Here is a 12,254-nt window from a genome sequence, read left to right as displayed (position 1 = left end):
CAGACTTCTCCAAACCCTTGATCCTCAGGAACATCCTTTTGCTATGGTGAGGCCAGCAACCCACACTCTGGTCTTGAAGGGGCAGATCTGGCTTTACAAACAAAACAAAACCCTACATCCATGGAAATGACGGAGGTATAAATCGGCCTGACTGACCAGGTTGTTATGCCAGGATCCGCTGTCTCAGTGAATGGCACCATCATCCACCCAGCTGCCTTAGTACAAATCCTGGGGTCATCCTTGACTCATTCTTCTCCCTCACTGTATCATGTCAATCAACAAGTCCCGCTGATTTCACTGTAGTCATCTCCCTCCATTCACACTGCCACAGTGCTTGTTCAAGCATTTATCAACCTTCTCCTCAAACATTACAATAACCTTCTAGCTGCTCTCTTTGCCTCCAGTCCCAATATCCCCAATCCATTTCACTTAATGGCTGCCAGAGTAATCTCTCTAACACATACATACACACACACAAAACTGATGACAGCATATTTGTATCAGTTCGAAATTCTGCAGCGACTGTACAGAATAAAATAAAAACTCCTTAGCATGACCTAAAGGTTATTCAGGATCCAACTCCTGCCCCCTTGCTTCACCTCAACTCCTGCAAAGTCATACCCACTTTAAGGTTCAGCAACAATGAAATACCATGCTTCCACCACATGGAATTTCCTGCAATGTCCTCTTTCTGCCTCATTTCCCCCTTTACTATTAGACAAACTGCTACTCAACTTTTAGCGCGGAGTGCAAGCATCATCACCTCTGTAAAGTCTTCCCTGATTTCCTTAGTCAACTTACGTGTTTCATCTTCTTTGTTTCCTTTGCTTTTTGCATATGCAGACCTCTGTTATCATTGCTTTTTTGCATGTCTGTCTCCCATGGTACGCCGTGTATCATGATGCCAGGGTTGGTGTCATTTCACCTTTTGTAAGTGCCTAGCACAGTGTCTGGCACATAAGGGTGCTCAATAAATGGTGAACTATTGATATTATCATGTATTAGTTCAGCAAATATGTATCCAACACTTACTGTGTAAAGGCACTTTATATGCATTATGTTTCATTCTCTCAACAACTTTGTAAAGTTGGTATTACCTTTATTTTATAGATGTGGAAACTAGAGTTTGGAGAGGTTAAATGACTTGTCTGAAACCAAACAACTAGTATGAGCAGTATTAGTCCCCCCATCTCCAGCCCGGCAATAAGTAAATAAAGTTTTCTGTAACATCTTAAATGATTTTTCTACCGGTTTTCATTCCCATAACCATAAACTGACCCTCAACTGATGTCTTTAATATCCAAGGACTGCACCTCTTACAGGTCTCAATCCCTTATATTTGCAAGCTCACACCAAAACAAACAGGCAAACAGGCTATTTTACTAGAATCAGACCATCATAAAGCCTTAATTCTATATATCCTAGACTTGATCTTTTTATGCCCTGTATGTGATTCTCCCATATCTAAATTTTTAAAACAGTTTTATTAAGATATAATTCACATACATTATAAATCTACCCATTTAAAGTATACAATTCAATGTTTTGTTTTTTAAGTACATTCACAGAGTTGTACAGCCATCACCAAAAATCTAATTATAGAACATTCTCATCGCCCCCAAAAGAAGCTTCATACTCATCATACAGTTGCCCAGGTGCTGGTGGTTTAGGAAGTTTTTTCTTTTGAATGATTGAAATACCATTTTATGTCTTCCTTACAATGCTCTTCTAGAGGAATTCTGTGTAACACTTTAAGGTTGGGAGATGCCATTACGTGTTCTTTAAACTGGGCCTGGTTCAATAAAGCTGGCTCTTGGTTCTATGAACACCAGAATAACACTTAGCTTCATAAACATGATAATCAATAGATTGGCAGGTTCTAGGGCAGTGATTTTCACACTCTTCTACATGATGGAGTCATCTGGGGGATCTTCAAAAGTTACTGGAGCCTGGGTCCCACCCACAGAGACTGTGCTTTAATTGGTCTGGGGTGTGGTCTGGGCATCAGAATTTTTAAAAGATCCCTGGGTGATTCTAATGTACAACCAAGTTTGAGAACATTGTTCTAGGGACAATGACAGTTATTTTTCAGGCTGGCCAGCAGAGTAGCAACTGCATTCCTCTGGCTTTCATACTTGGTCATCTTTGGCTGTCCCCAGATTTGCTAATTTTCAATGTGTGTTTAAAAACTTGGGTGGACGAAGAACTAATAAAAATAATAGTAATAAGCTAATGTTTATTGAACACATATTCCATTTTTGCATATGAGAAACAGGCTTAGAAAGATTAAGTAACTTGGCCATGGACTTGGAGTTGAGAAGTGGCGGAGCCTCATTTGCCTAACTGCAGAATCCAGGGGTTATCCAAATAACACTTCGCATCAGCAGCAAAATGACAGGGGTTCTTTCACAATTGGAAGCATGCACAAGTTAATCTCCTAGGCAAAGGCCTTGCAGTCACCTGCACATCATCCTGAATGAATGAAAGCTTCACTTTTCTAAGGATGTGAATTTACCTGCTGCTCACATTATGTGTGTTCCTAGAGAAATAATGCTTGGAGGATAGGGAATAAATGACACTGGGGTACAAAAGGGCTTTCATTTTATACGTTACATTCTTTTGGGTTGTTTGGATTTATTTTTGAAATAAATTATTGTATAATTAACAATGGCTATCTGAGTTTGGAGATTACAAGTAATTTTACCTTTTTTCTTTAGACTTTTCTGTATTTTCCAAATTTTTCTACAATGCACATGTATTATTGTTATCTCAGAAATGTTTTGTAAATAATATGCAAATAGTAGTGTGCTTGAAATAAAATTTAAAGGATGCCTAGAATTTATTTCCTTCATAGAAAATTATCTGAGAATGAGGTACGGGATCTGTGTAGGTAAAGGAAAAATTAGAAGCAAAATATTAATCTTAAATGCAGATGTACCAATCATTTGAAAGATAGATGAATAAACTAGTTTATCTATTCCTAGCAGCTGCCACTGGTTAGAGATATCCAGTAGTTTCTTCCCAATGCAAATGATGCCTGGGTTAATCTCTGAATACTGAGATCTTGGGTTATAGCTTAATAATCCCTTAGCAAGACTGGTTAGTTTTGATGGCGAGTGCTGAGCGTGGGCATTGGGTCTACAGTTGAGTAAGTTTACTTCCACTTGAAACGAGACCAAAGCCCACACTCTAGCCAGGCCACCCTCCTCATAAAGGAGATATTTGATCTAGGGAGAACCAGGTGAAAGTGTGGTCGCATCATCACAAAAGCATCATCATTGAAAAAGCAGCTCCACTCTGGGGTCTTAAAAGCTTGCGAATGGCCATCTAAGATGCATCAATTGGTTCCAACCTACTTGAAGGAAAAAAATAAAATAAAAAAGGAGAATGAAAAACACCAAAGACACAAGGAAAGTAATAGCCTAAGAGACAAAGGTCCACCTAAACCAGAGACTCCATCACCCTGAGACCAGGAGAATTAGATGAAGCCCATCTACCACCAATGACCGCCCTGACAGGGAACACACCAGAGAGTCCCAGATGGATTGGGAGAGAAGTTCAGAACAGAGCTCGAATTCACGTATAAAGACTAGACTTAATGGTCTGACAGAGACTGAAGGAACCCCTAGAATTATGGCCCCTGGACACTTTGTTACCCTGGAACTGAAACCATTCCTGAAGCCCACTCTTCAGACAAAGATTGAACTGGACTATAAAACAAAAAATAATACTTGTGAACAGTGTGCTTCTTAGTTCGATCAGATACACAAGACCAAATGGGTGGCTCCTGCCTGGAGGCCAGATGAGAAGGCAGGAAGGGATAGGAAATGGTCGAATGGACAGAAGAAACCCAGGGCAGAAAGGGGGAGTGTGCTGTCACATTGTAGGGATTGCAGCTAATGTCACATAACAATACGTGTATAAATTTTTGTACGAGAAATTAACTTGAGCTGTAAACTTTCACCTAAAGCACAACCTAAAAAAAAAAAAAAGCGGCCCCATACCTTCGTGAACATGGTGCAAGTATCAAAAAAGCATTGTCATTCAGGGCTGACCTGCCAACCCTTACCTGTCCGGGAGGGGCGCTCTCTGCACCCAACACCTGCCTATAGAATACAGGATCGCAGCTCCGCAGCGTGTTCTGGCAGCTGGCCAGCGGGCTGGAGGCGCTGGGTTTCTTCATCAGGGGGTCACTGCGGCGTGAGTCGGTGGTGAGGTACACCTGATGGTAAAGGTGTGGTGGCATCAGGCCTCCCCGAACAGCGTCCGCGTGCATGGAGGGCCCTGGTGTTCGGTACAGGGAGCTCACCGGGCCTCGGTATAGGGCCCTGGACTGCTTCCACTTGTAAACTTTGAATATGATGACTCCCACGACCGTGACTGCGAACCCCACGGAGACCAGGATTAGAGCAAGAAGTAGATAAAAGGTGAGATTTTTATTCTGCTCCCGGGGATCAGAGCCAGAGGAGAACTCGGCCTGAGCCTCCGGGGATTCCTCTGTTATTGACACAGTCAGGGTCGCAGTGGTGGACAGCGATGGCTCCCCATTGTCTGTGATCAATACTGTGAGAGTCTGCCTGGGCGAATCTGTGTCCTGAACTGGGCGGGCAGTGCTGACTTGACCTGTGTGAAGCCCCACGGCAAAAAGGCTCTGGTTGGGAGCACCCAAGAGGCTGTAGGAAAGCCAGGCATTGTGCCCTGCATCTGCGTCCCAGCCTACCACCCGTGTGACTATGTGGCCTACAGCAGAACCTCGAGGCAACATCACCACCGAGCTCCCGCCTGGCCAGGGGCATAGGATTTGGGGGGCATTATCATTGCAGTCAGTGACAAATATGTTCACGCTGATATTGGTGGTCAGGATTGGGGTGCCGCCATCGCTGATATGAGCTGTTAATTTGAACTCCCGTCGATCCTCGTAGTCTAGGGGCACTAAGGATGATATGACGCCACTGCCACGATTTATCGTGAAATAGCGTCCCACTAGCCCAGTTTCAGCTCCTTGCTCCAGGAGAAAGAAGGAAAGGTGAGCATTCTGTGGGGCATCAGGGTCCCAAACACTTAGGTTTAGTATAGGAACCCCGGGGAGGTTATTTTCCTCAACGTAAACATCGTAGTAAGATTGGGAAGATTGAGGAGGGTTGTCGTTGATGTCCAACACTTGGACCCGCACTGTCGTAAGGGCTGAGAGGGAAGGGGCTCCCGCATCTCGAGCAGTGATGCTGAGGTTGTATTCTGGCATGGTCTCTCGATCCAGGGCTGCGCTGGTTTTCAAAGTGAAGTAATTCTGGAGGGAAGAAGTAAGGCTGAAGGGGAGACCTGGTGGAACCTCGCAAGTCACCAACCCATTCTCCCCAGCATCCAAATCGGTTACACTGAGCAAAGCGATAACAGTCCCTAGAGGTGCATCCTCGGGGACTGGACTGTACACGGAGGTGACTGTGATCTCCGGAGCATTGTCATTCACGTCCACAACCTCTACCAAAACTTTGCAATGTGCTCCTTCGGGACTGGCGCCTTTGTCTTTGGCCTGGATGTAAATCTCATGGAGTTTCATGTCTTCAAAGTCCAGTTGGCCCTTGATCGTCAGCATCCCGGTTACAAGGTCTAAAGCGAATAGATCTTGCACGCCAGGACGGTTGTGACTGCCGAAAGAGTAAATAATCTCACCGTTGGGGCCTTCGTCCAGGTCTGTTGCACGGACTTGCACCACGCGAGTGCCGGGTGGTGCATCCTCCGGGACCCGCGCCCGGTACAAGGACTGGTTGAAGGCGGGGGCATTGTCATTTGCGTCCAGCACAGTGATGCGAATGGGAAGGCTGGCAGAGCGAGCCGGAGTTCCTCCATCCAAAGCCGTCAGCACCAACTGGACACTTGGTTCTCGCTCCCAGTCTAGGGCGCGCTCCAGCACCAGCTCCGCGTACTTTGTGTTGTCCTCCCGTGTCTGCACACGCAGCGCAAAGTACTCGTTTCGGCTCAGCTCATAGGTTTGTAGAGAGTTGCTTCCCACATCGGGATCGTGCGCGCTCTCCAGAGGAAAGCGCGTCCCCGGCGCCACAGCCTCGCTAATCTCCAATTTCATTTCCCGGGCAGGGAAAGAGGGATTGTTGTCGTTGATGTCCTGGATCACCACTTCCGCCCTGAACAACTCCAGTGGTCTCTCCACTATCAACTCCAAAGTTACAGTACAGGAGGGCAGTGTCCCACACAGCTCCTCTCGATCCAGGCGGTCATTCACGAACATCTCTCCGGTCTCCCAGTTCACCTCAAAGAATTTTCGGCTAGCTCGGGGCACCACCCGGAGCCTGCGGGCTGACAGGCTGCCGAGATCCAAGCCCAGGTCCGCGACCACGTTGCCCACTGCGAAACCCTTCTCTCTTTCCTCCAAGATCTCATAGCGAATGACGGCGGACGCCTTGTGCAAGACACCAAGCAGAAGGAAAACTCCCACCACTCTCCCGGTGCTTACCAGTCCGCTCCTCCAGCCCGCTGGGACCATCTCACTCAAAAGCAGTTCCTCTCAGTGGGGTCCAGATTGTCCCGGCTGTTTGGCTGAGAAACTTTCAGTGGGTTAGCGCTTGGGCGCTGGGCGCTGAGTCGGACATGGCTTTCTGGATGCCGTTGATTTGCTCTCCGGCTGTTCAGTCTCTGCCTCATCCCGGGGCGCCGAAAGGGGGACCGGCCGGGGCCAGATCTCCAGCGTCTTCATTGGACGACAGCGGCACACACAGTCCCAGCCAATAACTGCACAAAGAATGCGCTAGCGCCAGTTCTCTGAGCGGGACTCGCGCTAGCACCAGGAACTTCACTTACCTTTGGCTTCCTTCCAGAGTTTTCCTTCACAACGCCTTGGCATATCCCGACATCGGAATTTTACCTTAACCTGGAAAGCCAACTGCAGGGCGATGGAACTGACCGCTCTGCAAGTCTCCAAGTCAAGTTAAGGCTTGTTAAACACTTTAACCGCTTTCTTTAATCGGAAGAAGAGGGATCAAACCAAACCGAAAACAACACAACGTTGTCTGGAAAAACGCCAACAATTTTGAGTTGTTGGAAGGCTGGGTAAAATCGATCTAGCCAGACCCTAGGTGTAAGGAGGCATTTGGCATTTCTGTGGAGATGTTTTTAGTTTGTTTTGTCTTTTACAAAATGAGGCTGTAGAAATTCTTGTCACTTCCTCAGCGGAGCAAATCAACAGGAGCTACTATCCATTTGGTTTAACTCCTTCTTATGAAATTAAAATATATAATTCAGATTTAATTTCTCTTAAAACTGGATGTCGTTTAGCTCTCATTTCTTAAGAACCAGCGAGCAAGGTGACATTTTCCTACTGACTTTCCCAAAGAGCATCATCTCAATCTTAAAGCATCATTTCAAACGTTTTCCTTTCATGATCAATCCTTTCCTCAAGGTCCTGGATTGATATGCCACAAGGAGAAGTTGCATTGGTAATAAAGGTTAAACAAAAAACAAAAAAGCCAGGCCTATTGACCACCTAGAACCTTTATAAAATGATAGATAATGATAGCAAAGATCCATGAAGTCTTTAGAGGAATACAAAGCCTTTGGCCACAGAATAAAAGCCTCAGTCTTCTGCATCTAGGATCCTAGTAACCAGACAAAAGAGCAATGTTAGCATAAGGAATAAGAGAGTCAGCTATGAAATAAACCAGAGCTGAGTTGTACGCCCTTAGATAAGAAACTAACTTCTTAGCTTCCTGGGGCTCCTATCCTATCAAATGAATAAGGCCGATAAAGTGTCCAGCAGAGAGTAAGCCTCAATTAATGATGCAAACCACCCTCTTAGATACTAGATTTAAAATTTCAGAGTCTCATACTATTTTTGTATACTTGTCTTGGACATCCTTTTGATTGTACATAGCCCTTTCTGAAGTATAATTAATTGTACTTTGAACACAGGCGGGTTGGTAGGCAGACAGGTTAGATAGGTAGATAGGAAATAAGTGTTTTTAGGATAGTCGCTGAAGACATGAAAAGCCTCATATGATCTGCCTCTATATGCCCTCACTAATTTAATCTCTTAAAATCAATTTTAAATATTCAAGTTTGACACTTGGTCAGGCCACCAAGAAAGCTGACATAAAGAACATATTTCATATATTCTGGAGTATAATATATATATATTTCTATACATAGAATATAGCCCAGTTACTTGCTACTCAAAGTTTGAACCAAGAACCAGTGGCATAGGCATTACCTGGGAGCTTGTTAAAAATGCAAAAATGCCCTACTCCCTATCTACTGAACCAGGATCTGCATTTGAACAAAACACCTGGTGATTTGAATGCACAATAAAGTTTGCGAAGCACTGGCCTAATGAGTTATACAGAGACATACTGATTTATCAATCATTTTTTCCATTCACCATCACTTAGTTTACGATCTTGTTTTGGCAAACTATCTTAAAAATTTAAGCAATTTTCCCATCAATAATAGGGCCCATGGTTTTCTTAAGTCCTCTTTATAAGCCAGCAAAACCCTCCTGGATACATTCTTCACAGTAGCCAAAGAGATTTTCTTACAGTGTTAATTGGATCATACTATTCTGCAGCTCAGAACTTCTCAGCAGCGTCTCATTGCCCTTGGGAGAAAAAAACCCAAATCCTTTGCATAGTATACAAGGTTCTTTCTCATGCCTTCTCCCTCTCTCTCAGTATTACACTGCTTTTCAATGTTGTCTTCAGTCAGGCTCTTTTGTGCCTCAGGGCCTTCCATGCAAGCTGTTCCTCTCCCAAGAAAGCTTCTTTTCCCCTCCCTCCCCCTTCAAATTTTTTCTTTTTTCCCTTTGCTTTAAGAGGATCCCTGGTGGTACAGTGGTTAAGCAATGGGCTGCTGACCAAAAGGTCAGTGGTTTGAGTTCACCAGCCTCTCTGAGGCAGAAAGGCCTGGGGATCTGCTTCCATAAAGATTATAGACTTATGGGGCAGTTCTATTTTGCTTTGCTAATTCTTACAAATCTTATTAGTCTCGGTTTAAATATTATTTCCTAGTAGAGGTCTTCAATATGACCCACTTGAAACCAGGATCTTTTGTTCTTTCTCAGAACACCTTATATTTTCTTTCATTGAACTTATCACAATTTAAGTTTTCATAATTATTTTTTGTTTAAACATAACATCTTCCTCTCCCGCTAAAAATAAAAGCTCCAGAAAGGCAGGGACCATGTCTGTTTGGATGACCCTAGTATCCACAGTAAGGAACCCTGGTGGTGCATTGGTTGAGCACTCAGCTGCAACCTGGAAGGTGTGCAGCTGGAACCTACTAGCCACTCCATGGGAGGAAGTTGTGGCATTCTGCTTCTGTAAAGAGTTACAGCCTTGGAAACCCTATGGGGCAATTCTACTCTGTCCTGTAGGGTCGCTACGAGTCGGAATCGAATTGACAGCAACAGGTTTTGTTTTGCTTTTGGTATCCACAGTGCGTAGCAGAGTAGGTACTTAATAATTATTAATATAGCAAATATTCATGTTAATGAAATAGGTGTCATAAAATACACTAACCAAAAAAAAAAAACCCAGACTCTTTGCGGTTGAGTTGATTCCTACTCATAGAGGCCCTATAGGACAGAGTAGAACTGCCCCATATGGTTTCCAAGGAGTGGCTGGTAGATTCAAACTGCTGACCTTTTGCTTAGCAGCCCCAGCTCTTAACTACTGCACCACCATATATATTCACTTGTATGTTTTTAGTCTCTCTAGTAGTAAGCATTTCTGGAAGATAATTCACTACTTCAAGCTACCAGTAAGCCTCATGAAATGGTTTCTTTTTTTTTTTTTTTATGGTTGATTAAGAATAATTTTTTATTGTGATGAAATATATATATAACAAAACATTTGCCATTTCAATCACTTTTATGTGTACAGTTCAGTGACATTATTTATGTTCCTCATGTGGTACAACCGTCACCATTATCTATTTCCAATTTTTTCATCATCTTTAATAGAAACGCAGTACCCCTTAAGCAGTACCTCTCATTTTCCCCTCCAAACGAGGTCTGGTAACCACTGATAAACTTTGGTCTCTATGCATTTGCCTATTCTAGATATTTCATGTCAATGGAACCACATAATAGTTGCCCTTTTGTGTCTGACCTATTTTACTTAACGTAATGTTTTCAGGGTTCATCCATCCCATGGCATATATCAGAACTTAATTTTTCTTTATGCCTTAATAGTATTCCTTTGTACGTATTTCTACATTTTGTTTATCCATTCATCTGTTGATGGACACGAGTTATTTCCATCTTTTGGCTATTGTGAATAATACTGCAATAAACACTGGTGTACAAGTATCTGTTTGAGTCCCTGCTTTCAATTCTCCTGGGTGTACACCTAGAAGTGGAATTGCTGGGTTATATGGTAGTTCTATGTTTAACTCCTGGAGGAAGCATCATATTGTTTTTCACAGCAGCTGCACCATTTTACATTCCCATCAGCAATGGATGAGGGTTTCAAGTTCTCTACATCCTCATCAACACTTGTTGTTCCTCCCCCCCCCCTTTTTTTTTTAATAATAGCCATTCTAGTGGGGGTGAAGTGGTTTTGATTTGCATTGCCCTAAAAGGTCAGCAGTTCGAATCCACTAGCCACTCCTTAGAAACCCTACAGGGCACTTCTACTCCTATATAGTCCTATAGGGTCGCTATGAGTTGGAATTGACTAGATGGCAACAGGTTTTTTTTTTTATTGACGTTGAGCATCTTTTTATGTGCTTATTGGCCATTTGTATATCTTCTTTGGTGAAATGCCTATTCAAGACCTTTGCCAGTTTTTTAATTGGTTTTTATTTGTTGTTGTTCTTGAGTTGTGGAAGTTCTTTATATTTTTGGGATACTAAACTCTTATCAGATATATGGTTCCCAAATATTTTCTCCCAATCTATGAGTTGTCTCTTCACTTTGTTCATAAAATCCTTTGATGCACAAACATTTTTAATTCTGATGATATCCAATTTATCTATTTTATCTTTTGTTAATTTAGACATGCTTTTGGTGTCATATCTAAGAATCCATTGTCAAAAAATTGTTCTTGAAACATTACTTATATGTTTTTGAAACTGTTTCTTAACCTAATGACCTCTTACTTGCTACAGCCATATAAGATATGGTAATATGACTCACAATGGACAAAAAAAAAAAAAAAAAACAAAGATGGCATAGCTAGCTATGTCACTTATATCCAGGGGAAATGGAAGCACCCATATACAGTATTGATATAATTTTCTAGTTTCCATATTCTTCCCTCTCTGTTTTATAATTTCGAAAGCTTCTGACCTATGCAGATACAGCAAACATAATAAACTTTTAAAATGCAAAGTGAATGTAATATGGCGATCAAGAGTGAAGCCTTGTTGTCTTAATATTTTTAAAAACTTTTAACAGCTTTATAATTTATATACTATACAATGTACCCATGCAATTCAATAACTTTTAGTAAATTTTTTCATTTGTGCAACCAACACTGCAAACCAGTTTTAGAATACCCTCATCACCTCCAAAAGTTCCCTCATGCCTGTCTGCAGTCAATTCTTGCTCCTACCCCCAGCCTCAGGCAACCACTAATGTACTTCCTGTCTATACAGTTTTGCCTAGAAATTTCATGAAAATGGAACTAAAAATGTGTAGTCTTTTTTTTGGGGGGGTCTGGCTTTTTTCACTTAGTATAATGTCAAACTCAGCTTTTAACTATACTCTCAAATCTGTTCCTTCTTCAACCTTTCTCAAATAGTAAATGGCACTTCCATCTAACTACGTAGTTTACTCAAGTCAGAAATTCAGGAGCCACTCTTAGCATCTTCTTCTGCATGTCCACATACAATTCATTACCAGTTCAATGCTTACTACCTCCAAAATACATCCTGAATCTATAACTTCTTCCTTTTGCCACTGCCACCACCTAAGTCAAAGCCACCTTGAATATTGTCAGAACCTCCTCCTGGGTCTTCTTCCTCTCTTGCTTTCTCTAAAATCCATTTCACACCCGGAAGCCTGAATGATTTTTCAAAAATATAAATCAGATTATATACTCCCCTTGCCAAACATAGTGATTGGCACCAGGACCAGCTACACAATTTATGAGGCCACTGCAAAATGAAGAGGTGCTCCTTGTTAAACAATTATTAAGACTTTCAAGATGGTAACAGAAGAGCACTAAACTAAGCAAGGCCCTTTGTGACTGACTGCACAGGTCACATGTCCATGAAGCTGGCCCAGCCTAGCACAGAGGACGCTCTCA

General features: G+C 42.7%; 1 protein-coding gene across 21 annotated transcripts in view; it reads right to left on the bottom strand.

Moving 5' to 3' along the window:
* Positions 1-12,254, bottom strand: part of LOC126070084 (protocadherin gamma-C4) — a 166,448-nt gene that overhangs the window by 26,232 nt on the left and 127,962 nt on the right. The window contains exon 1 of one of the 21 annotated variants that reach the window (XM_049873887.1): positions 4,070-7,471. The exons of 19 other annotated variants lie outside the window; for them this stretch is intronic. In XM_049873887.1, the coding sequence (XP_049729844.1) occupies positions 4,070-6,499 (2,430 nt within the window). In that variant the 5' untranslated portion in view covers positions 6,500-7,471. Of the gene's footprint in view, positions 1-4,069; positions 7,608-12,254 lie in introns of those variants that run through there. One more of the 21 variants, XM_049873905.1, reaches the window with a different exon arrangement.

Source organism: Elephas maximus, chromosome 2, assembly GCF_024166365.1.
Source record: "Elephas maximus indicus isolate mEleMax1 chromosome 2, mEleMax1 primary haplotype, whole genome shotgun sequence".
Classification (NCBI taxonomy): Eukaryota; Metazoa; Chordata; class Mammalia; order Proboscidea; family Elephantidae; genus Elephas; species Elephas maximus.
The sequence above is the reverse complement of the archived record's forward strand: the minus strand, read 5'-3'. Positions and strand labels throughout refer to the sequence as shown.